The sequence below is a fragment of the Podarcis tiliguerta genome (genome assembly GCF_965153285.1).
Source record: "Podarcis tiliguerta genome assembly, chromosome: 11".
Lineage (NCBI taxonomy): Eukaryota > Metazoa > Chordata > Lepidosauria > Squamata > Lacertidae > Podarcis > Podarcis tiliguerta.
This window is the reverse complement of record NC_139544.1, coordinates 40,347,401-40,373,393: the sequence shown is the minus strand read 5'-3', so window position 1 is coordinate 40,373,393 and position 25,993 is coordinate 40,347,401. Positions and strand designations below refer to the sequence as shown.

At 45.2% G+C, this 25,993-nt stretch overlaps 1 protein-coding gene and 1 long non-coding RNA gene across 3 annotated transcripts; one reads left to right on the top strand and one right to left on the bottom strand.

Annotated features, from left to right (window-relative positions):
• Positions 1–3,879: 3,879 nt before the first annotated feature.
• PLK2 (polo like kinase 2) lies at positions 3,880–13,411 on the bottom strand. The gene is made up of 14 exons (XM_083403966.1): positions 13,042–13,411; positions 11,752–11,859; positions 11,448–11,564; positions 11,093–11,222; positions 10,709–10,796; positions 9,918–10,013; positions 8,897–9,095; positions 8,652–8,799; positions 7,989–8,086; positions 6,942–7,065; positions 6,268–6,508; positions 6,042–6,171; positions 5,831–5,941; positions 3,880–4,645 (listed from the first exon to the last, which is right to left on the bottom strand). Exons 1-14 carry the CDS (start codon positions 13,402–13,404, stop codon positions 4,454–4,456), a joined length of 2,145 nt encoding a protein of 714 aa, XP_083260092.1. The 5' UTR covers positions 13,405–13,411; the 3' UTR covers positions 3,880–4,453.
• Positions 13,412–13,858: 447 nt separating this feature from the next.
• On the top strand, positions 13,859–25,757 carry LOC310660089. Of its 2 annotated transcripts, XR_014503163.1 has the most exons (4): positions 13,859–13,999; positions 16,831–16,914; positions 17,253–17,372; positions 25,152–25,757. It is a non-coding gene; the product is annotated as an uncharacterized lncRNA (long non-coding RNA). The 2 variants fall into 2 exon arrangements; XR_014503164.1 differs by lacking the exon at positions 17,253–17,372 and having other exon boundaries at positions 25,152–25,750.
• Positions 25,758–25,993: the final 236 nt, after the last annotated feature.

Below are 25,993 nucleotides of genomic sequence, written 5' to 3'. Positions count from 1 at the left end.
TGAGGAAGAGAAGAAACAGAAGTCCCACTTCATGAGAGGAAGTCCACTCACACAGTGTTGGATGGCACCCAGTAGAAATCATTGTTTTTCAGTATCCAGGGGAGAACAAATTACCACTGAATCAGATTAAATATGTAGTGTTCTTTGAATGTCAATCATAGGTCTAACCTTCAACCATTCACAGTAATAGATCCTTTGCAAGCACCACCAGAGAATCTCAAACTCTCTACAAGTAAGATAGTTTTTACATGAAATAATAATAATGTCTGAAATGAATAATTTAGAAAGCCAAGTGTTTCGTGAAAAGGATGGGATGTTGCCGAGAAGCTTTGTTTGAAATTACAGATGTTTTGGTAGTTAGGCAATGACTGGCAGGTGGTTTTCCAGATAACAGTCATTTGGTACAGTTGTTCCAATCCCATCATTTGGAATGCTTCCCCTCCCCCATTTTCAGAGGAAATCATAGAATAGAATCATAGAATCATAGAGTTGGAAGAGACCACAAGGGTCATCGAGTCCAACCCCCTGCCAAGCAGGAAACACCATCAGAGCACTCCTGACATATGGTTGTCAAGCCTCTGCTTAAAGACCTCCAAAGAAGGAGACTCCACCACACTCCTTGGCAGCAAATTCCACTGTCAAACAGCTCTTACTGTCAGGAAGTTCTTCCTAATGTTTAGGTGGAATCTTCTTTCTTGTAGTTTGGATCCATTGCTCCGTGTCCGCTTCTCTGGAGCAGCAGAAAACAACCTTTCTCCCTCCTCTATGTGACATCCTTTTATATATTTGAACATGGCTATTATATCACCCCTTAACCTCCTCTTCTCCAGGCTAAACATGCCCAGCTCCCTTAGCCGTTCTTCATAAGGCATCACTTCCAGGCCTTTGACCATTTTGGTTGCCCTCCTCTGGACACGTTCCAGTTTGTCAATGTCCTTCTTGAACTGTGGTGCCCAGAACTGGACACAGTACTCCAGGTGAGGTCTGACCAGAGCAGAATACAGTGGCACTATTACTTCCCTTGATCTAGATGCTATACTCCTATTGATGCAGCCCAGAATTGCATTGGCTGTTTTAGCTGCCGCGTCACACTGTTGGCTCCTTAAAAATAGCTGGAAAATTTTCCTTCAAAACTTTGCAAAAAAAAAAAAAGGGGGGGGGAGCTGAACAACTTTGGGCAACCCAACACAAAAGGAAGTCGGAATGAGCCCTTGGAGAACTATGTTTGCCTTACCTCATTAAAACAAGCTGTTAAAAATAGCCTTTGCCATCTCGCTCCTCTGCATATATCCTTGCCAGTGTAGAATGAGCTGGGTCACCATGACACAACAAAATTTGCAGGGTGTAGCAGCTTCCCTAGTATAAGAGGCAAAAAGGGTGCCTCCAAACTGACAATAGTTGGCAGGAGGGGCTGCAAGCGCACACCGGAACATTAGGTTTGTGCATTCAAAGTGGATTGACGAGTTCTGTCATCCTGAAGCAACAAATCCACAATTTTTATTTTTAAAAAACACATTGTGGTTTGAAAACTGATGGGAAAATGCCTTCAAAAGTGTTGGATGAATGAGTAATTAATTAACAGGCAGATGTGCAAACACCCTGCAAACAAATCAGGATGAATGCTCATTGTCATATAAGTGCCTCATAAACAAATCAGAACGAATGCTCGACTGGACACAAAGTAAGCTTTGGGCAAGAAAATCAGGACAAATGCCGAATAATTGGGTCGCCTGGAGGAGCCCAAAGAATGACAGTTGTCAGATTCTGTTGGCAAAGGGCAACACTATGCCAGCATGGCAGCAATAGGATGAGGGAGGAGTTTGGATTTGATATCCCGCTTTATCACTACCCGAAGGAGTCTCAAAGCAGCTAATGTTCTCCTTTCCCTTCCTTCCCCACAACAAACACACTGTGAGGTGAGTGGGGCTGAGAGACTTCCGAGAAGTGTGACTAGCCCAAGGTCACCCAGCAGCTGCCTGATTCCCCCTCACCCCCACAAAAATAAATAGCAAACACAGGAGCCAAATGAGGACTGTGGGATGAAGTAAGAGTCTTTGTTTTTGCAGTGCCCCCACTGAGGTCCTGTTTGGAATGGGATTCCTTCATACAGAAATCAGGCAGACTATGTGACTGTTTTCACATATATACACCTGTTTTTTTTTGGGGGGGGGACAGAGGAGAGAAAGTGGAGCTTAGGAAAGGTGGCTGGGAGATGGAGACATTTATTAGTGTCTTCTGCTTGAGGGGAAGAGCCAGTGGTTGGTACTTTACTGCCACGACTAATAAACTGGAATAGAGAGGAAGGTGAGAAAAAGCGTGGTGCTTTTACAGAAGAAGCAAATGTATATAGAAAGAGCTGGGATGAAAAATAGAATAGAGGAAAGGAAAATGGGAAGCAATGGAATAAGAATGCTGAGAGGCACATGGGGAGGATGCAAATAAAAAGCTATCCCCACTTGCGAGCTTCCGGCAGATTCTACCTAAAATAGACTTATGATACTCTGATATCCATAATGTTTTCTTCAAGTTAACTGTGGAACTCCCTGACATAAGAAAATCACTGAGACAAAGAATTTAGCCATTTCCAAGAGGGATTAGATTCTGTTGCCAGCCATTTATGTCAAACCATCTCCATTTGCTGTCATTTTGTGACTGGTGGGCTTTGTAACTTCCAGCCTTCTCAAGTAGAACATTTGAGGTGCACACACCCCAATTAAGGTTAATCCAGTGACCTAATTTTGGTTGCATCCCATTAGGCAGTTGAAAGGCCCCTTTGAGAAACATGATATGTCTCCATCTTCTGTGTGTCACGACTTTGTGAATCTAGGTAAGCAATGAACATTGTGCCTTCAGTTTCTCCATCAGCATTCACAGAATGCAGAGTCCACAAAACACAGAGTTTATAAAGTTACACTCCCCCCCCCCCACCGCAAAGTACCGATTCATAGCTATTGGAAGTATACAAAAGGAGTGGAGTTTTAGAGTAGTTCCAACAGTGCTTATCATGAATATATACAAACAGAATCCAAGTGTCGCCACTTTTGATGTGCCTGCTTCAAAGACTACTAAAACTGAGTGGCCTTCCTTTCGGCAGAAGTCTGGCTAAACCCTCCGTTCGCCATCTTGGCATTTCCAGGAAGCAAGGTGGAATTCAAGGTTTTGCCACATGGCTAATTTTCATGCTGATCCAAGTTCACCTAGAGATCAGCTGTCATCAGTCACCCAATAAAAAGGCTGAATAGAACCATTACAAAACACCCAACACCCTGTGCTTTGTTGGAAGGCTGATGGGAGAACCACACTTGCTGGAGTACAATGGTCAGATGTCTGCAAGAGTTTACAAGCAAGAGATTCTCCTTCAAGCCAAAGTAGTAGGAAGAAGAGAGGTTTTTATGCTGCAGAGACCAAGGTAGACTTGGCTATCATAAGAAAATTTAGACGACCTTGTATATTTAAAAAAGCCAATTTAAACTCTGAAGGTAACCCTAAGGCAGACATTTAAATAATATTCAATGCAATCCTATTATCTACTCAGAAATTGACCCTACTGAGTACAATAGACCCACTTCCATGTAGCCAAGCATTAGGATTGCAGCCATGGTCTGTGGTGAACAGCAGCAGTTTTTAAAAGCGCCAGGCTAATCTACAAGCCACATCCACCATGGTATGTATAAATTGTGCAAAAGCTAGGCTGTTATCCAAGCAGATTGCAGGCTCCTGCAGGTAGAAAATAAACCACTATAAACGCTGATGGAGGCCCATTCCACCTCATCAGAATGAGAAATCAATTGACCTTGAACCTCTTCTATCTTGCATGTTACTTTTACCGGTTAGAATGCAGAGCTCAGAGGGAAAAAAGGCATATACTGAAACCAGTGCTTCAGGTTTTTCCCACTCTTTATTGCCAACAAATGTATATTTAAAATCACGGTTGCAAAAAAATGTATGTAATAAATACTTCACTTTAGGCTGTAATAAATAAAAAAAAATATTAACAAGGAATGCACTTTGCCAGCCACAAGTGTGATCAGTTCTTGGAAGAAATAAGAAAAAATGTATGGCCATAGTTCACAGTTAAGCAGCCACAAGCTGCCCCAAATAGTTATTCGACAACAATGAGATCGCCCTCCCTCCCAATTCCTCAAGTGTTATTCACAGTTTTAAAGTCCTCCATCAGAACTGTTCTCTGCAGAGCTTCAAGTCCAACTCATATCTTTCAAAAGGGAGTGAACCAAGGAAAGCTACACTCCAAAAGAATTCCTTGTCACACCATTAATCCACCAAAGACGGCTGCAGTAGGCTCCATGTCTGGTACCAGCCCAGCACATAAGATATTTGTTCGTACCAGTCCCTACTCCTCACTCATCCATCAACATACTAGCTTTTTCCAACTGCCTCCACTGTAGACTTCAGTGAGAGAAGTCCTTTTGGTTTTAGAAGAGTTCTTTTTAATTTAATTGCATCTTTGCAACAGCATATTCAACGCATATTCCATTCGCTGCTTTAGATCCAGGGAACACCCAGACATCAGAAGGGTCGTCAAGCGAAACGTTGTCGATAGCCTATCTTCATTGATATAAGTAAGCAAATATTCCTCATTTTGGTTGCATATGATGATTTTTGTGTGGTCATGGTAGAAGTTCACCTGCCAAGGAATTAAGAGGTGCTGTTTAATGCAATTGTTCCAACCTCTCAATGCACATTTCATGGCACTGCTTTCAGTTTTTGGCAGTGCTCTGCAAGTATTTTGTGGACAGAGCCTTCCTTTACAGCTTAGATTACAAGCATAATAAAAAAGCCTTTGCTCATGTGCTGCAGAATATTAAATGCCTAAAAGACAAAGCATCTCTGACTAAGCTCAATAGGGTCTTAATCAATCAAGACCACCTGCTTGAAGACAAAGATTGCAAGCCTTAATTTATGAAATGGCAACGCAATTTTAGAAGCAAGTCTCCTTGAAGCAGAATTTACTTCTGCATAACACATTTAAAGGATGAAGCTGTTATGTATCCAAAAACACCCCTTAAGGAATAAAGGTATTGTTCATCTTTAGTTGGTAGAGGCTTGTGTCCAGAATTTGAGAACTAAAATCACCTCAGGTAGCTTGAGAGCAGAGGAAGACAGAAGGTCTGGTGATGTATTGGAAGATCTCTGTTAGACCACAGACAGTTAACCTGTGGCCATCCAGGTGTGTTTGACTAAAATGCCCATCAGCCGCAGCTAAGATGGACATAGTAAAGGATTGCTGCTGTAGTCTAACCACATCTGGAAGCCCACAGGTTCACCAACCTCTCACTGGATCCTAGTGCAGGGATAGGCAAACTCGGCCCTCATGATGTCTTGGGACTACAACTCCCATCATCCCTAGCTAACAGGACCAGTGGTCAGGGATGATGTGAGTTATAGTCCCAAAAGTTTGCCTATGCCTGTCATAGTGTGCCCATGATGTCTTGTTGCTCCAAACCCAACAGGCCCCCCTCCGCATAATAGAATAAACCAAGTATTACAGATGATACAATATCATGTAACTTGTAGACAGCCTATTTTGCATCTGTGTACTCTTCACTTTTGGCCTTGGGATTTGTGAAAGTAGCACGTTTGGCCCTTCAAGCCACTGGGCTCCTCATCTTTCATGGAGTCAGCTGAATAGCTTATTAACACTATTTATGATAAGTTACTATTGTCATCAAGTTGATAACACACTGTAAAAATAGTACACTCGCCATCTTAAGATCTAATCCCCACTGATTCCAGATAACAAGCCCCTACATGTTTTGAGCAAGCTGCATGTGTGGGTGGGCGGAGGGAGGAGAGAGAGAAGAAACTCTACCTGGAAGGTGCCATCATTGAAGAGCATCATCAACGCCTTGTCAGATTTCAACCACTGTAAGAGGTAAAGTCTGGGCCTACGGACATCTGTTATACTGGGCAGATCTCCTCCCTGAAAAGGAGAACACACAGTCTTGGTTAGAGCAGAGTTCACCAACACACAGGCTTTTAACAAGCAAAGGATTCCAAGCCTTTTCATCCACATCACTTACATCCATCAGATTCTCCTCCATGTAGTGAGAGAAGTACTTCAAAACAGTTACTTGGCTGATGAACTGTTCAGGGGCATCAGGAGCGGAAAACACGGAGCACTGACCAAGCTCTGCATAGTAATGGACTGTTCTGAAGGTAAGAAGAAGAAGAATATTAAGTTCAAGTAGACACAGAAGAGGAAAGCGTCACGTGACAACTTTGTTGTACATTGGGCCAGCCACTTACTTTTTGTCTGGAAGAAGACTCATGTGAGCACCATTGTTGAAGAGAACGCCCACTGTGTGATCCGACAGCTGGTAACCGAAGCCGTATTTATTCGAGTAGTCCACCCATTTCGTGACCCACTGGAAAGACGCAGCCAGTTGTTCTTTGGGAATGTGGTCAGATTCTGGCATGTTCTCCAGACAACCGCGCAACACTCTAGCCACAGTGTCAGCCACGCTTCCCATAGTACTATCTTCAAGGCCTGGGTGAGGGCAAAGAGGAGGGAACGTTACAGAAGCCACATGCAGAGATGTCAATGAGCCTACCTCCTGTACATTATTCATTGACCTATCATCTCAGATTATGCCCCTAAAAGGCGGTTTGGCAATTTCTGCTACAGAATGATGTTCTCAGAGTTCCCAACAGAAAGAGAAGCTGTAAAAACTAGGTTTTAAAAGGGCTTGGGGATTTATCTGCACTCCCATCAATTCTTGCAGTTCTTTGTGGGGAGGGAAGACATGACAGTCCCACAGACTCGCCAACCAAATTTGTAGGTTTTTACTCTAGATTATTTGCTTGGCCAGTTTGACATGGGAGGAAGAATGTTTCTTTCCAGGCCTTAAATCTTACATTCTTGCTTGAAGTACAGACTAAACACAGAACCGTCTACTTAACGCCATGTGCATCATACTTACATTCGCTGCTGCTGCTACAGCTTCCCAACGTCCCCCGAACTATCATCCGGATAGCATCTCCAATTTGTTTGGTTTCTGCTAGCATGCCAGGTTTGGCTACAGTGGTGCTAGGAGGCTGGATCTCCTGAAAAGGCAGAAAATACCATGTTGTTGCCAAGGACCATCAAAGACAGATTCTTGCGCAATTCATGATCATGTTTCAGATTCCGTTTTGCAGGTACCCTGGTAGCTAGGCCTCACTAGCAAGGTGCTTATCACTGTGATGAACAGGATACATGCAAAGGGCTTTTGTTATTGCCCACAATGATGCAGTGTGTACTGTACATGCCACACAAACTGCCTTCGAGTTCCCTTTCAGGGAAGGCAAGGTCACCTAGCATCAGGAGGTGGAAGGCAGGTAGGACCTGAATTCATTTCCCCCATGATAGCAAGCTTTGATTTCCCTTCACTTATCTATCTAGGAAGAGGCTGTGATAAACCACTGGGGAAGATTTCAAACTTGTTCTGTCCTTTTGGCAACTTGAATGACCAAAAATCAAAATTCCTCTTGGTTGCAAACTGGGTCCCATTTCTTGAACAATGGAACAGAACACTGGAAAGATGTTTTCTTAACAAGGCTTGGAAGAGCTTCTCATGCTGTTTGTTCTACATTTTTATTTGGTTACGTCTCATCACTCTGCCTGTGTCTGCACACACACCAGGCCTGCTTCAGCTCCCAAACATGCTGGAGATTGCAAATGAAACTGAAGTTTCAGAACTGCTGGCTTATCCTGAGCTAAGAGTCTTCCTAAGGAAGAGGAGGGGCAGCTGACAGCATCTCAGGATTATGCAGTACGGAGACACACAGATGCTGGATGATTTGCACTAATGAGTCCTGGAGTCATAGAGACCCTGCACAGATGTCAAAGGCTATGACAGCCATGTCACAAGATTACGCCTAAGCTTCCTGAGCTCTCAAGGATTTTGCTAGCCGCTCGTTTTTACTTGTGTTCAGCAATACAGGCTACCCTGTTACAAAAAAAAAGCCCAACCAACCGAAATACATACCTCCTCTGGTCTGTGTTTCAGGGGTTGCTGGGTTATTGAGGTCTTTTTCAAGTCATGTCTAAGCTTGTATATTTCTTCATCTTCTTTAGCAAGCCGATCTGGAAGGGAGAAGAAAGCCACAGAAAATTTAGAGGGGGTTTTCCTATCCAAGTGCACATGACTGTCTAGTACACAATACTTCCTGCCTTGACAGGACATGCAGTCTCTTCCTAGAGTGTTGCTTCCTTTGTATGGACCTGATCTCACAGAGCTGAACATGGATCTTATATTATAGAAAGAGTGGGCAGACCAGGAACTGCAGCCAATAACAGGCTGGCTTCAAAAACCAACAGTGGTGCTTTAGCAGCTCTGCATTAAAAAGTTTAGCAGTGTGTATACACAAAATGCGAAGCTTTTAGAGGTGGCAAGAGATCAGCAGTAAGCATTTGTTACAGATGGGTAGAGAATGGATTGTAGATCTCTGGGTGATTCGTAAGATAGATCAGCAAGTTTTTGGATTCTGGATTACTTAATGATACAGCAACAACAAAAAGGACTTCCCTCTCAAAAAAGGTGTGTTCTTTTGCACTGATGACTTAGTAAGAAACGAAATTGATCGTTCCAGCCTGAAGTCTGCCTACTGTAGTGCATAGATAGTAGCCAGGTATGAATATATCTGCTTACTGTGTGTGTCAAAATATCTTGCTTTTTCCTTCTTGCCCCCAAAGAGAGCTGCAGCTGCCTTCTTGAAGAAATTCTTAGCCGGGCTTGACAAATTGAAGTCAGGAACTGTATGACAACAACTAGCTGGAAGCCTCTCTGGAGTGAAGCCCTGAGGAAACAAGATGTACAAAAATGGGCTGTCAGCTGGCTGTCAGCTGTAGCTCTGAACAGAAGCGAAACAAACCAAGAACAAGAATGCTACAAACCAGCAAGAAGAAGTCGTGTTGAACAATGTCATCTAAGCTGGGGCGGTCTTCCGGGTTTTTCGACAACATGCTTGCAATCAAGTGCTTTGCAGGAGGCAACAAAGACGAGGGCAAGGAATATCTTGCTTCCCTTATACACCTGTAAGTTTCCTTCAGATTGGTTGTTTCAAATGGAGGCCTTCCGAGTAGCATTGTATACCTGTTGGAAGAGGACGTATACAATTCATTATTTGAATCATTGCCAAGAATAATTAAGAAAAATGTTTATAAGAAGGGCCTCAATTTAAGTAGTCTTTAAGCAAAAGCATCACCACCACTGACCATTACTAGTACTGGAAAAGGTTGTGTCAGCTAAGTTTTGTAAGAAGGGGCTGAACTGAGATCAAGAACATGCCACAGGTCTGTGCAAGGCCCAAGGATGTGTGGGTTTGGTAACCAATGCAGATTAAGCATCCCAATATCATGGGGCTGCAAGGAGTGAGAAGTGGTGCTGGAAAGGCCCATAGCTCATGAGTGGAACTGTGAAAGACTCTGCATGCAGAAGTCATCCCAACCAAAGCCTTTGAGGAGCCTGCCAACTAGATAGAAATGACATCACTAGGCTGAAGGTGGACCTTAGACTGGTTTGACTCAGTCTAAGAGGACTGCCCACACATGCAATAATATCTCCTGGTGAGATTACTGGAGAGTGTGTTTAATGTGATTTTCAAAGGGGGAGATGAGGTCTGAAGGTGAGGCTTCACAATACCTTGCATTGTTTTTGCCCCCATATACAACTAGCACAAACAAAGCTTATTGTGCAAAATAAGCCAAATCTCCAGAATTCTGCGTAATCTGAATAGTTACAGGTCACAGGAGAGCAACTTGGGTAAAGTCCTTGTAGGTTACATAGTCTAACCTGCTGCTCAGTGCAATTGCTCAAAGAGATGTGCTGAAGGTCTGCTTCAGACCTCAAGAAAGGCAAAACCCACCCACTAGTTACACAGTTGTAGACAGGACCAAACACCAGCTAAATACTCACATGACACAGCCCAAGGCCCAGATGTCAGATTCACAGCCATGCCCTTGTTTGTTCAGAACTTCTGGGGAGAGGTAATTTGGTGTGCCACAGATGGTTCTGAAAAAGACAATTGTGAATGAGGAGTTAAAACAATTAGCTATCAGTTCAACAACAGTTAGGTCTCTCTCAAAAATTCAACGTTTGTCATACACTTTAGTGAAACCAATGCAATCCAATCCCAAGTCAGTGCATTTTAAATCGAGCATTAGTTTGGCCTCCAAAGCTATATGTTTTTGTTAAATACTGTACAGGTTCCACCTTAATTCTTTGCTATATGCAAACAGCCTGTATCTGCCTTGCGTACAGAAGGCTCCAAGTTTAATCCCTGGCATCTGCAGGTGAGGCTGTGTGAAACCCCTGCATGAACCCCTGGACAGCTGCTGCCAGCCAGTGCAGACAACAGGGAATTACTTAGACCAGTGGTCTGATTCAGTATAAGGAAGCTTCCTATGTCCCATGGTGCCAACTCACCATAACTCACCATTAGCTATATAAGACTCCCACCTAAATGTGCATGGGCCTGAAAATAATGGGGGTTGCTCACAGGCAGAAGAAGCTGACCCACTAAACTGTTACAAAAAAGGACATTAAGAACATTGATCAGCTGTCAGATATCCTGGCTTGCAAGCCAATGCTTTAAACGCATTATGAGAGCCAGCATCTCTCACTGCTATACATAACTAGAGATTACAAATCCCAAGGCTGTTCTGCTGTATTTAGGTTGCTGCCCTCTTTCCTTCTCAGGTCCTTACCTTCTCCTGTGCTCCAGCGGTTCCAGCCTTGCTGCCAACCCAAAGTCACCCACTTTCAAGTCCATAGAATCGTTAATGAAAAAATTACCTGCAGACGCAAGGCAGAGAGGAAGAGGAAACATGGTGAGTCCAATTCAATGTCATGACGTGTTAGACAAGTGCTGACTCGCGTCTAAAGAAGGCCAGCACATAGTTGGTGCTTTTGTTTTTATGAATGAATGCTTAGCGCTATTACTCAAGCACTCCAAGACTCCACTGCCAGACAAGCTGATCCTATTCATTAATCCCCATGAATTGCAGTTTTCAAACAGCAGTTCGGTCTATGAGGAAGGAAACTGCTCTTTCAACATCTTATAAGCCCAGTGTCTTGGGAGATCAACATACCTAGCTTCAGGTCTCTGTGTAAGATCTCCTGTTCGTGAAGGTATTTTAATCCCGACACAATCTGCCTGAGGTAGTATCGCACTTCTGGTGCCGTCAACACCTTCCTTGCTTTCAATATGTGAGCCATAGACTGGGGAGAGGAAGAAAAGAGAAAAACCCACAGGCAAGGTCACTCAGCTGAAACCACACGATAAGCATTGGCATTATGAAAAAAGCTGAGGGGTGGGGGTCAAAGGCAAGGAATTAAGGGCTGCCTCAAGAAACTATGGACAATACCTTTTACACATTAAACATTTTTACACTATCGGCCGATTCCATGTAAGGGAATACCGGATTTCTCCCCATGGATGCTCACCCTGCGGCTGCAATACTCCAACAGAATGTAAATGTTCTCTTTGTCCTCAAAGTAGTGGTAGAACTGCACAATGTGCCTGTGATTGAGCATCTTGTGCAACTCGATCTCTTTATCAATCTGGAAGAGGAGAAAAGGGCACACACAAACGAGAAGCAGGTTATTACTGGCACCTCAGTATCCACATGCCACCGCCGTGGGAAGAGGCAGGGCTTATAGGCGAGCAAGCCACTGCAGAGGGAGAAAGGGAAGGGCCACCCAGGCACATAAAGAGATTCCTGAAAGGAGCGTCACAACACATACACACCTTTTCCCTTTGATGAGGTTTGGCTACTCGGCTGTGAGGAATGATCTTTGCAGCATAGACTTTGTTTGTGGTCAGATCCGTCATCTCGTAGCATTTTGCAAAGCCGCCCTGAAGAGACAAGGCAGAGCAGAAGAAGCACATTAGACGAGACAGCTGAGAAACTCCCCTCCGCCTCCCTCTTCAGGGAGCCCAAGTCAAGCAGGAAAAATCAGAACTATCAAGCGACCATGACTGCAAAATAAAAAAAACAGTGACAGTCTGCAGCCAAAGGACAGTCTGCAGTGTGCTCTCAATTCTCAGTCTTTGCTAATCAAATTAATGCAGAGCCTTGGATGCTAAAGAGAGCCCCCCAGGCAAGCTCTCTCAACCAGCGGTCAAAAATATGCAACAAAGGTACAGACAAATGACTATAAAATGCTTGAGGACTAGCCGCTTAAACCTGTAGCGAGAGGACAAAACCCTCCCCAACCGCCTCATGTGTGAAGCAGGAAATTCTCCTAGAGATTCTTATTTTGTGACCAATGCACACACATTTATCCGTTTTTGCCATAAGCGCTCAAGATGAAAGGCACAGAAACCGAGTTTTCTGCTGCATGTAATTGGAAGAAAAGCTGACTGACATGTACATTAATCACACAGGATAGGTGCCCTCCCTCTCCATGCAGCTATCCGTGTGGAGCCTTCTCCTCTTTTGTTTAGCAGCCCTTTAAGGCTGGCAGCTTATGCATGCACCAGCCTCCACAGGTAACAGCCTACTTCGACAGGTGCCATAAATGATCCGCAGAGGTGATGAAACACAAACGATAAAAATAGGGGGCTGCAAATCAAGCCAGCAGGACATAAGGACTCAAGATAGTGCAGCACAGCCCCGATGAATGGAACACGGGATGTAAAATGCCCTCTTTCTGAGAAGCAAATATATTTGGAATTTTGCAAAGGAAGGGAAATGAAAAGGCACGATAGATGGACCGGGAGGGGGGGGGGAAATGCTATTAATTATAAATTATTAATTTTTTTATTTATACCCCACCCATTCTGTTGCCCCAGGTACAGAATGGGGGGAGGCGGCAGATCAGACCGAGAGGCTCAGATTAGGGAGGGCGCCTGCGTGCCAGAAATGCCAAAACGCACTGGCAAAAAACCACCACACAAAATCAAAATAAATCGATGTTGGGTGGGAATCTATGCGCCCCCCCCCCGACCCCACCCCGACGTTACAACCAGCTCTGCACACCAGTGACAGATCCACGAGACGGGTCCCTAAAACTGCCATTGCCGCCGGGCATTTACCTTTCCCAGCACCTTGCCGCGGCAGTATCGCCTTCCCGTGGTGGGGTCGGTAATAATCCGAGAGATCTCGGTGGCCGAGTGCGGGTGGTGGTGGTGGTGCTGCTCGGCTGCCGACTCCGCCGCTTTCTTCCTTCGCGACTCCCCATTGCAGGACTTGCCCAGCGCCTGCTCGCCCATCTTGCCGCTGCTGCTGCTACCGGCTGCTGTACTGCCCGGCTGGTAAGCGATAGTCCTCAATAAATCCATAGCCCCGTCGGCAGGCTTGCCCCGGCGAAACAAACCCCGCTCCAGTTCCCAGCCCGCTCCCAAGCTCCGCCGCCGCTGCGCCGAACGCTCGCTCTGCGAAACGACGACCGCCTCCATGGTCTTTTATAGCGCGGGCAGGCGCCCCGCCCCGCGAGCCCCGACGTCACAATGCTCCGCCTTCCGAAGCGCAGAGCGGCCTATAGCGGGCAGCGCGTTGTCCGGCTGGCCGCGCGGGAGACCCGATGGAACGCTGGCCGCGACGCGCGTTAAGCAGCACTTGGGAACGCGCGCCCGCCGGAGCCTTCAAAGCGACACGCCCCTGGGGGGAAAGAGGCCTCCGCGTAATTGCAACCTCGAACGACGCCCCTTCCCAGTCAACGCGCGCTTCCTTAGGAGTAAGCCACGCCGCCGGACCTCTTTCAGAGGAAACACTCCAGGTTTTCACTGCGGTCGGTGAGCCACAGTACAACCCAGCCGCGCCAAGGCCGGCCAGCTCCTGTATAACCCTTTAATGTTGGCCCGGCAAATGACAACGCAGCCACCGGATAGAGAAATGGGGACCCCCAGCCACAACGGCCCCTGGTCCCTTTGTTCCTTTGAAAAGCTGCGTAGCAAAAGTCCAAGCCGGCACCCTGCCTGCCATGGCCCCTGCAAGCCGCCTCAAGGCCCGTGGGGAGAATTCATCAGCTCCCTATATGGAACAATGGCTTAGGTAGGTTTGAGTGACGTTTCAACAGGGGTAGGGGAGGGATTACCCTGAGCCCCGCCCCACAGCTACACTCTCTCTCTCTCTCTCTCTCTCTCTCTCTCTCTCTGATTAGCTTTCCTTGCAATTCCTCCCTTCACTTGTTTTAGAATACAACTCCCAAAGAAGGACAAGAATAGCCTTGGTAGCAGCTATATAAGCCAGCTACATGTCCTCACAGTGGCCAACCAGACACCTGTGGGAAACCAGCAAGCATAGCTGTCGACGTTTCCCTTTTTTAAAGGGAAATTCCCTTATTCCGAATAGGATTCCTCGCAAGAAAAGGTAAAAGTTGACAGCTATGCCAGCAAGTGGGACCTGGGTGTGACAGTGGCTGGGGCTTATGGGAATTGTAGTCCAAACCAAGAGGTAGGTACCAGGTTGCTGAATGTGTTAAGCCAATCCTGCTCTCCCCTTCTTCCTTGTGTCTACTGAATGGGAGACCCTGGACTTCTGGCCCTGATTGCGCCATTGACTTTACGTATATATGTCATTCCTTCCTTCGAACGATACCTGTCCGTGAGAAAACCCATTAAAATGGGCCTCCTTGCATACACGTTTAATGGGAGGGGGGCACACATGGTGTCCCAAGGCTTCAATGGACAGTGCGGATGTTAAGCCAAGACACACACTGTGCAGGCCAGGAGCTTGTTTGTGTACTGAAGGTGCCCTTCACCACCCCAAGGAAGGGCAACAGCTGCAACACCAAGGGATAAACTCCAGGATTAACATCCCAGGTGCCGAGAGAGAGAGAGAGAGAGACGAGATGCCTTCATTCGCTTCCCTCATTTTCTCTCCATCTGGCTTTCTGATGAACAGCCCATGTGGTGAACACATGCCAGGCTTATGAGGCCCAAATTAACGTCCCTGAGCCTTGCAGCACTGATTGCGATTTGGGATACGGAGAAGAGCAGCGTGGTATCCATGTCCTACGCTAATCAAGCCAAGGTCATTCAAGGACAAACCCAGCCTGGTGGTCCTTCCTCTTGGACCAGGCACTGCCTCCCTCTTCTATGAAGACAAGGAAGGCAGTGACAAGACATTGGCAGTGGAGCTGAAAAGGCAGTTTAAAAAAAAAGTGGAATATTCACATTTCCCTTCAAGCATGAAAATGGAGGTGACGGGTTGAAATGCCACATCCTAAGAGAGATGTAGCCCGCCCCCCGTACACCCAGCAAATTCAGCCCTTTCCTTAAAAAAGAGCATCCCTTTTCTCATTGGAATCAGACAGCTCACAGCCATCTCCTCAGGACTCTTGGTAATAAAACTGGATGTCACTTGGTTGGGTGGGTGTGTGCTAAAACTGCAGAGAGGTGAAACAATAGCAGGGGTTCAGCCTGACAAAGCAGCGGCTTAATAGAGACCAAGTGCAGCAGAATCACCTTCTGCGCTCTGTCTCTGTCTTGTGTCTTACTGACAGATCTCCTGGACTCAGTCTCTTGGCTGCAGAAGCTCTGCCAATCAGCAGTCCCCGAGCTTAAAGATCTAGCTGTTGCTAAGTGGGTTACCTGCTGCAGATCTGGGATGAAGCCAGCGCTTCTTTCAGGTTTGGAAGAAACCGGCAGTGACCTCTAGCGGCATATGCTGTTTAGTACACATGCTAGTCAGGGCAGCATCATCCTGGGAAACTGGATGATATGATCTAATGGCCTGGCAAAGCCAAGAGGCCAAATTACCAACTGTGGCATGATAATTGCTACTTATTTGCCCTCGATCTTGCAAGGATCTACATGTGGAAAAAAATAAAACCCAACCCTTGCCCTTGCTTCCCAGCCACCGACACTGTAGGTTGGATGACTAGGCAACATGGAAGTTTATTTTTAATCTTGCACACCTGAATTATGCAAACCCAGCTTGCACACCTGAATTATGTAAATTGGCATTGCTCAATTAACGAAGTACTCAAATTGGGAGTTCTCACTTCTCATGGGAACTTAGCAACCCAACTCATGTGGCATGCAGAATGTGGCCGCCATGTTGCTTTAGTGGTGATGCACCAGGGTATCTGTTGCGAGTACACATATGCGCTGAGATAAGGAGCGAGAGCTGCCGGACTCTTGGACAAAGAGACAGTGGTTATGGGAGGAGGAAGGAAGAGGCAGAAGTTCGGCTAGGACTGGAGAGGGTTGTGCCCTTGTGGTCCCTTCCAAATTCTACACTTCTATGATTCTGTGACTTGATCAAGTTCCAATCCTGACTTAGACATGAATTTCAGTGGCTGATCTTGGCCCCTTCATGTGTTGTGGCAGGAACTGCTGGCCCTGATGTTGCATCCTTAGGCTAGCCCTGCTCATGTGCATAGAGTTTCCATTGCAGACACACCTCCACGCTTAACATGTGAAAGGGCTAGTCCAGGGACACAACATTGGTTGGAGGCATGGCCAGTGGTGTGGATGCAATGCATGAGAGGGCCCTGCACACAAGTAACACATGTATGTGCCTGATCTCTTAGCTTAAACTACATTGATGGGAATCTGCCTGCATTAAAATTTTTAAGCAGCATCATGCTGCTTTATACAGGCATGACTTCCCTAAAAGAATCCTGGGTTCTGTGGTTGGTTGCTGAGAGTTTGTTTGGAAACCCCTCCTCCCCTTCCAGAGCTACAGTTCTCAGACTGGTTTAACAATCAATCCCTTTTCCTCTGGGAATTCTACACCCATGAGGGAAACCCTGGATTTTCAGAGTTAAAAGATGAGAGTCATGTACTAGAGACGTGAACTCCATTCAGAATTCCAGAATTGGGCCATCACAAATGATGATGACATTACTAATACCTCTTTCTTTGTGATGTCAACAGAGATGTATGTGATCCTTCTTGCCAAATACACAGTGATCCCTGTAAGTTCCAGAGCTGAACTACCAGAATCGGCAGATCAAAAAGGTAAGTGCGGTTTGCCTAATCTTGGCCTCATGTCAAGTTCCCTACAAGCAGGACTGGGATGAAAGCGATGACGCTTATTCGTTCTGCATCATGCAAATTAGCTCCAAAATGCAGCAGGAAACTTTGTATGGCTGATATGGCCGTTCTTCTAAGATTTCCTTAGAAATATGTTCAGTGTGATCAGTTTGGCTTATCTTCACATGTGTGTTGAAGATTCAAGTGCTAGATAAAAGTTTGTTTAAATGAAGAGAGGTACAGTAACTCACAACTTACATACATTTAACGTGTGTCTTCAGCTTTACATCAGCATCAAAAAATATTTTTTAAATTGTTTAAAGCGGGTGAGCGCCCAGGAAAAAATGACTTTGGCAATCCCACCCACCATTGAACCCAATTTGTTTTGGCTATGAATAATTTTGCCTGTATGTGCTACTCCTAGAACGTAACCACCATGTAAGGTGAGTTGCCTGTACATTTTAAACACAGAAAGTGTTAAATGTCTTTTCACTGATATCAGCCAAACATTGCATAGTAACTCCCTCTTATCAGAATATCCTCTAACAGTGCACTGAGCCAGTGAGTGCTGATGGCTAATTTGCTTGTTTGGGGAAACCCCTGGATTTTCAGAAGTACAAAAATCTTTTTTTTTTAAAAAAAAAATAAAGCTTAAGGATGCAACCTTCTCCTTGCTTGCACAACTAAACAGCCAATGAGAACATGAGATGTTGAGTGACAATTGGTTAAAAGGGGCAGGGCAGAGAAAAGGAGGGAGTGTAATGGAGTGTTCCGGGAGAGGGCATGGCTGGCTGGAAGTTAGCAACCCTGAAAGGAAACATGTTAGCTAGGAGATACATATATGCTGTTGTGCCATGTATTTTTTAATCACACTGGAAGGCATTTTTGCATGTCCTTAGACTGAGGTACTGGAGCATATATAAGGCACATGGGTGAATTTCCAGAATGTACAGTGGTGTATTGGAAACGTGGCAGTTTACAAGAAGACGATCTCTATTTCCGGCTAATGCCACCATAGGGGGGAAATCATTAAGTGCAACAAGAAAAGAGAATGATGAAGTTAAGAAAGCACAATCCTCATGCATCAAGTGTTTTAAGATTGCCAATGCTAAGCAAATAAGTAACAAATCATATGTCCCACAATGTTCAAACTGGAATGAAAGAGGAAGGAAGGAAGGAAGGAAGGAAGGAAGGACTGACTAAAAGCAGGGGGACATAAGAAGAGCCTTCTGGATCAGGCCAGTGGCCTATTTAGACAAGTACGCTGTTACCAAATTGGCCAAACAGATACCTATGGGCAGTCTCCTCTCCTGTGTTTTCTAGCAAGGGATATACAGTGGCATTTCTGCCTCTGACATGGAAGTAGAACACAACTTGCTGCCCAGCTTGGAGATGCAAGAAGGTGCTTAACACATATTAAGGAGTAACTAATCCATGGGTAGGCAAACTAAGGCCCACGGGCTGGATCAGACCCAATTGCCTTCTGGATCCAGCCTGCGGATGGTCCGGGAATCGCCACGTGGATCGCCAGAATGCACATTCTTTTCTCCCTCCCGCTCCCTCACACGGCGCCGCCATCGCCTCCTCCCTCCCTCCTCCTGGCTTCTCCCTGCCCTGCCTAGAGGAGGATGGGGACTGGGCTTTGTTGGTGCCAGCAGCAGCAGCGCTCAAGCAGCCGCCATTTTAAGCAGCCCCTCTCCGAAGCCCTTTTGTGCGCCGCTCACCGTCCCGTCGCCAGCCCCTGCCGCTCACAAGACACAGGTAAGCAGCCACCGGGGCTCGTGGTGCTCTTGCATCATTTCCCCCCCCCCAAAAAAAAATATAGTCCGGCCCCCAACAAGGTCTGTGGGACAGTGTCCCAGCCCCCTGCTGAAAAAGTTTGCTGCCCCCTGAACTAATCCATGCTAAGTGATATTGAGCAAGTTCCTCAATGTTCTGTTCTCGGCTCTGGCACCAAAGCTTCTTACCACGTTTTCTGTGCCACCTGATCCTGTGTGTGCTGTTCCTTTGCTCATGAGGCCTCTGTATTCAGCTCTTCCGCAGGTGGACACAACTTTGGCCAGTTCTACTATCTCTTGAGCACATCTTTCTGGAGCTCTCATACAGCTGGGAAGTTGCTCCTTGGGGAAAGAATTTTCCGACACTTTTTCTGAAAACTTCCTTCCTTCCTTCCTTAAGCTCAGATAAGCGCTTTCTTAGCCTCCTGTGGTTCAGATATGTTAGCATTGCCCCTGTTATTTTGAGAAGAAGGTGCCTATACACTGAAAAGTTGGAAATAAACGGAGAATGAAATTACACCTTTTATTAGACAAGGGGGAATCGCTCAGACTGATGCCTAGATGGGCCAAGCAGAAAACCACTCACAACCATGCTTTCTAGGCACGGGAGAAGAGAAGTGTGGAGGAGCCCTTATTCAAGGCAACCACCCTTGCTTTCCTTGATCAGAACAGTTTCTTTCAGGTACATTTATCAATAAGCTGTCTTGTAGCTCCCCCTGGCGGCCGACTCACATAATGATATCTCTTCGGCTTGCTGTTCTATACTGTATTTAAATTGAACTGTTCCATCCATACCTCACTCCAAATATATTGCCATTTGATTTTTTAAAGGTTCACGTTGCCTGATATTTTCAATTTGTATTTATGCAGTTTTGTAATTATGTTTTAATACAAAACATTCCTGAGCGCGCTGCAACTTTCTTTCCCCCTCAAAAGAAGGCGTCAGAAGTTTAAAAGCTCTACACCTGGCCTGAGCCAAATCCTTGATCCTGAACCAAATGAGGTCAATTTGGAGTTAGAATCATAGAATCATAGAATCATAGAGTTGGAAGAGACCACAAGGGCCATTGAGTCCAACCCCCTGCCAAGCAGGAAACACCATCAGAGCACTCCTGACATATGGTTGTCAAGGCTCTGCTTAAAGACCTCCAAAGAAGGAGACTCCACCACACTCCTTGGCAGCAAATTCCACTGTCAAATAGCTCTTACTGTCAGGAAGTTCTTCCTAATGTTTAGGTGGAATCTTCTTTCTTGTAGTTTGGATCCATTGCTCCGTGTCCGCTTCTCTGGAGCAGCAGAAAACAACCTTTCTCCCTCCTCTATGTGACATCCTTTTATATATTTGAACATGGCTATCATATCACCCCTTAACCTCCTCTTCTCCAGGCTAAACATGCCCAGCTCCCTTAGCCGTTCCTCTGGAGTTTGTCCAGAGTGTGTCAGGGCAGCCCCAGATCACCTCGGGTTGGGTCCACCCTGTGCAATTCAGGGCTGTCAAAAGGAGGGGCAGTAAGGGAGAGGAGGAGGAGGAGACTAGGCAGGCAGAGATTCTCACCTGTACTTCTTTCCTGCCTCTCATCACCACTCTTGTAATGTTTAATTAGGCTTTAAATTCCTAATTAGGGCTGTGCAAGGTCCCTAATTTAGTTCAGGGGCCAGGTTCGGGGTACGTTGGTCTGGCCCAGATCAAAGCCCAATCTGCATTGCCAAATTGAGAGTTGCTTGCACAGCTCTAGCAGAAATGGCTACACTCAGTTACTTAATTTTATTTATTTTTATCGTGATTATATTCCATCTTCCTTTCCTCCAAGGAGCGCTATTCACTAGGCACTACATTTTACCACCTGCATATTAATCTACATTCCCAAGGATGCTGCAAAGTTCATCCATAATATTCCAATTTGTCAGATGGTGGTAATATTGTGTAATGACTTACCCAAGTCAGACCTCTTCCACACACTGCAGATATTTGGATGTGGGAGTTCAGTGCTCAATTTCCCTGTTAATAATTGCTTGGGGGTGAATCAATCTGCAACCCTGTTAAACTAGAAAAGCATGCAGCCAGAATACTGCCCCACATTTTGTTGCATGGGGAAACATTTAAGCTCTCCCCTTTTAGTTTTTGTTAGCATAATCCATGTTGTTCAGAACACTGCAATGAGAATGAAAAACGCTAGAAGGGATAAGCCTCAGCGAATGAACTGCAAAGGCTTCAGGGAAGACACATGAGTGGCAGATGTCATAGCATGAGACCCAGCAAGGAGCTCAGGATCTTGCCTGAGTTCCGAAGCTGGGCCATTGTGTCTGCACATCATTACTGTCCTTTGAGAACATTCATAAAGAAGTCAAGTTCACAACAAGGAGATGGTGTCGGGGCACTTTGGAAAGATGCCTGAATAGCCAATTAAATGAAAAGAATTTATCTGCTGCAACAGATGCTCCGTCGCCTTGGCCTTGCTTGCAGTTTGACTGGGCTGGGGAGGGTTAAAGAAACAGCCATCTGCTAGTTTGCCATGTCTGTGAAAAATGGGAGATAATTTCCTTATCGCATTGAACATTAAGAATAGAGGCAAGTGAAAATGAAGAGAATGGCAGAACCTGCATTGAAAGTATTTCCCCCCCTAGGACAAGGCCCATTAAAGTAGAATGGAGCTTATAAAGAAAGTACTGTAGAGGGGCTTATCAATGATTTCTTTACTTTTGAAAATAATCAGTAATGACTTCATTTTTGTTTGCCATCCCAGGCAAATGCAGCGGACGACAGAAGCAAAAGCTGGTTTCTTCCACAAGCCTCCTATTTTCGTATCAGTTGAGTAAGCAGTGAAGATTTCACAACCATACACCTGCAGTCCACTCCTGTGTTTACTTAGAAACAACCTCAATTTAGATAAATATACTTTTACTCAGTGTGCTTAGAATTCCAGGCTAAAGATGCTATTAATGGCAACTCCTACTGGATCAGAAAAGGTGGGGTCATTTTAGAGGTACAGATAAAAATCAGTTAGGCAGAGGGCCATAGCTCAGTGGCCAAGCAGCTGGTTGGCTTGCAGAAGGTTCAATCCCTGGCAACTCCAGGTAGGGCTGGGAGAGATGTCCCTCTAAAATCCTGGAGAGCTGTTGCCAGTCAGTGTAAACAATATGGAGCTAGATGGACCAACAGTCTGACTCAAGTAAGACAGCTTCCTGGGTTCCCAATCAGGCAAAAAGCAGCTTAGTATGTGCCCTCTTTCAACTACTGTTGTGTAGCATCACAGCCTTCAGGGCTGGGCCATTTGTCACCTGCGGTGGTGCCTCCTTCCATTCCAGCTGTTGGCTGTTTTCCTGAGTCATGCGGCGCTTTCACCCTCGAAATCCTAGGGAAGAAGTAGACTCCACACACAAGACTTTGAAGATGACTCTTTGCTTGCAGAATGCCAGCTATTACAAGCAGTATCATACATATATACCGAGTCCAATGCAATGCTTTTCATTCTCTTGAGCCCAAGAGAGGGTCTTCTTGGTTCTTGCTGCTAAAACCCATTTGAAGCAGTCCCTAAATTATAGCTTGTCTGTCCTCACCAACTCCTCCAGACACAGCGTCTTCACACTCAGCAAAACAACAGTGAAACTGCCAACCCCCAGCTCCCACCCCCTGCTATCTCTACCTAAGACACACACATGCTCACTTTAAAAGGGAGTTAACAAACTGACCAGACAATGATTCGGCATTTCTGTGACCTTAATTGGAGTCACAAGATTTTGCAGATGTTACATTCCATTACATAGGTTTTCAGGGTGGACGGGACCAATACAATTTATTCTTTGTAAAATACATGCTCTAACAAATATAGTACAAATCCCAACATCAGCTCCTTGTTGGGACATCTTGATTGCTTCTATCCAGTTCTGAAAGTCTTGTTTCGCTCTTGAATTCCTGAATGGCGACTCGTGAGCATTGAGTCTGCTGCTAAATCTGTACCTCTTTGTTACTTACAAGTAAGAGCCTCTGTCTGCATCTGTTGGGAAGAAGCCAGGTCACATACGTACCTTGCAAAGTTCCTAAAAAGGATTGTAGAGATGATATAGGTGAACCAATTTTTAAAAGCGTGAACAATTTAAGTGCTAAAGTATATACACGCTAAGCACTATTATCGCACTGGTTATGTCTTGTTAAAATTAGACCATTACATCCAAGAAACCTTCTGATATATTCTCAGCTGAAATAATAATTCTCATCCTGGCTTGTAAACGGCAGGGCTCTCCAAAGTTCAGACGGTTGGATTTTTACACAACAGCTGTGCAGCTGTTAATCATTTGTTTCTGCAGAGTCTAGGTGTCCTCCCAAAGTGAAGGAGTCTATCTATCCCAGGGCTATCACATTCTCTCAAACACTCGGATTGCAATATTTCACCCTTGGGAAAATGTGGGATCCATTATCTAACCTTTTAATAATAATAAAAAAGCAACAAAACAGCAACAAGACCTCCAGCTATGCCAGTTTATTAACCTTTTGATATATATATATCTTCATTGAAGTCTGTCCAACCAACCGAAGAATGCACATTTGTTGTGCTTTGTTTTAAAGCAGCGAATGCAGACTTCTGCACTCCCTGCAACAATGCAACTCCCCGTCCATTATATTGCTGTGAATTTGGGTGGGGGGATAGGCTATATGCCTGAGCCCCCTTCTAATTCCAGGATCCAGCACATTCAGTTCCTGGAATAGCCAGGCTAGCTTCCTGGTGAGTTAATGGCCCTCTAAGCACGGGCCATTAAGGTAACAAAGGAAGTGGCTCTGAGACAGATTTCAAATGGGTAGGGGCTCCTCCCTCAACTCACTGGTAGTTAGAAAGACAAAAGGCCGGAGTAGAGATATGTGAGAGCTAGGAGACAGAGGCTGCAGGCTGGGCAGCTGAGAGACAGAGCCATGCCTGACTTCTGCTGGAATCCAAGGCTATGGGACAAGCAAGACCCTCCTGGGGTGTTAATGCTGTGAGCCCCTCCATCGTATTTCCTAGTAATGCAGGACCAGAGCACCTATGAAGATATAGTGCTAGGCAAACCACCTATTGATCTCTTTAAAGCCAAGCAGGGTTAATCACTTTTAAGTCCCTTTTGTATCGATGTGAGTAAATTAAGCACATGCTTAATGCTCCCATTGAAATCATTCAGGCAGCACTTAACTTTGGCCCTTATTTTTTTAAAAAATCACTTGGAGATTTCCCATGAGTGAGGGACAGGCAGTGATATATTTGCACTCCCCCCCCCCTTATGTTTAATGCCCCTAGTTGAAATCCTGGGACTTTTTTTTCTTCCCTCTTTGCTGCATTAGGCTCTAGTTTTATAATCACCCCCTGAAAAGGATGGGTTTCCCTTCCTATCTTTCACTCTGGATTCTTCAGCAGTGCAGCTTGGGAGATGCCTTTTATTAAAGTGAGTTTTTTAGGGCAGGGAAAAATCTCTGGAGCTTGAAGGAACTCAATTGATTTTTCCACTCCTCAAAAGAGTAATCGTCAAAGCCTTTAAAAGGCGGGGGGGGGGGGGGCTTGGAAGAGTAATGCAAACTGAAACACCAGCAAAATCATAAAACCAGGAGGCCTATACATCTTCCTGAGCCTATTTGAAAGACTGAGCAGCCCTTAATGAAAGATGCAGACTGACTATTACAGATCAGCCTTCCACCGCATTCTGAAATGCAGACAATGTTGTCCCCTAATTGTGTTTAATAGTTAAGACACAGGTGGAAACATGAGAAATAATGCGTAGAAAGCTGCATTTGAATTGCTCAGAAGCAGAGAACAAAGAAGAGTGGAATATCTGATGAGAAAAGAGCTGTCATTATTTTGCAGCTTTATAAACCACAGCCAAAAGCTACCAAAGTGGTATACAGTAATATTATTATTGTTATTATTATTTATTAAATTTATATACACCCTTTGTCTAAAGATCCCAGGGCGGTGTACAACATTAAAAACAAAAATGCAGCATCATAGTAAAAACATAACTCCCAGTTTATGCGAGGATTATGTTCCAAGACACCACGTGTTTAAGCAAAATTGCATATATTTGAAACACCAGTGAAAAGTCCTGCAAACACCCTGTTCCGCCCCTGTCCTGTTCCACCCCTTTTTGTGATGTTTTTGTCACATTTTCAGGTCACTTCCAGGTTCGGCACGATCACACATATTTTGAATGCACATTATCAGGGTGGGGGGTTTGCCTGTACGCAGCGTAATAATAAAATAATCATAATAACAGTCCGTCCCTGCCCCTCACACATTTAACAGGCCATAGTTTACTTAATGGCCAAAGACCTGGGTAAAAAGGAATGTTTTCACCTGGGGCCTAAAGACATGTAATGATGGTGCCGGGCGGGGGGCTCTCTGGGGAGAGCATTCTGTTAAGTTGTGGGTGAACATATCAGACGACACAGCGGTTCTTCAAACAGCTCTTGTTTATTCACAGGCCAAAATAGAACCTACTTATATAGAGCTCAACTACAAGGCAACAGTAACAATTTTCTGTAACTGTCCAATCACTGAACGTCACTTTCAATTCCTTATTTGCATATGTGGACCTGAGTGAAAACTATCTACAGTATCCCCCTACTGGCCCAGGGTGAGAACTTCAGTACATAACACATTCGACACACGGGGGGGCCACGGCAGAAAATACAACAGGTAACAGACGCATAAGACTTTTAGAATGTTGTGAGCTTCTAGGAGTTAACACTCTGTGCTAAGTGGAAATGGACCTTGGCTAAAGGTCACAGAACCTTCCCACCATGCCTGAAACGGCTCAGGACCACAGAGCCTCAAGCATTCTCTCCCCTGTGCTCATGAACTGCTGCCTTCCTTCGTGTGCCTCCTGCACTTAAGGTCTGGAGGGTGGCAACATGATAACGGGCCTTTTCTGCGGTGGCTCCCTGCCTATTGAATGCTCTCCCCAGGGAATCTCACCAGGCACCTTCATTGCATATCTTTAGGCGCCAAGCAAAGACATTTCTCTTTACCCAGGCGTTTGGCTGATTAACGTTCTATGGCTTTTTAAAATGTGTGTATGGAAGGGGCGGTTATTGGTTTGTTTTTGTTTTATTATGTATTTTATATTCTTATTTTGTATTTAATATCAAAAATAATAATGTGGCATGGTGAAAGGAGCCTCTCTTTCTCGTTTTGTAGCCTGGAAACACAGGGAGCCCTTTGCTGAGCTATAATCTGTCCTTCCTGTGATGCCTCGCTGTCTATACTGCTGAGCTGATCAGAGAGTACATCTCAGCAGTGGGCAAACTGTTACCTCTGATCAGC

What these genes read in the sequence shown, in the direction of transcription:
- PLK2 (XM_083403966.1), bottom strand. Translation starts at nt 13,404, where the DNA reads ATGGAGGCGGTCGTCGTTTCGCAGAGCGAGCGTTCGGCGCAGCGGCGG. An exon ending in AACACGACTTCTTCTTGCTG is followed by an intron (nt 8,800 to 8,896) that starts GTTTGTAGCATT and finishes TTGTTTCCTCAG; the next exon opens with GGCTTCACTCCAGAGAGGCT. An exon ending in TGAAACACAGACCAGAGGAG is followed by an intron (nt 7,066 to 7,988) that starts GTATGTATTTCG and finishes CTGCCTTTTCAG; the next exon opens with GAGATCCAGCCTCCTAGCAC.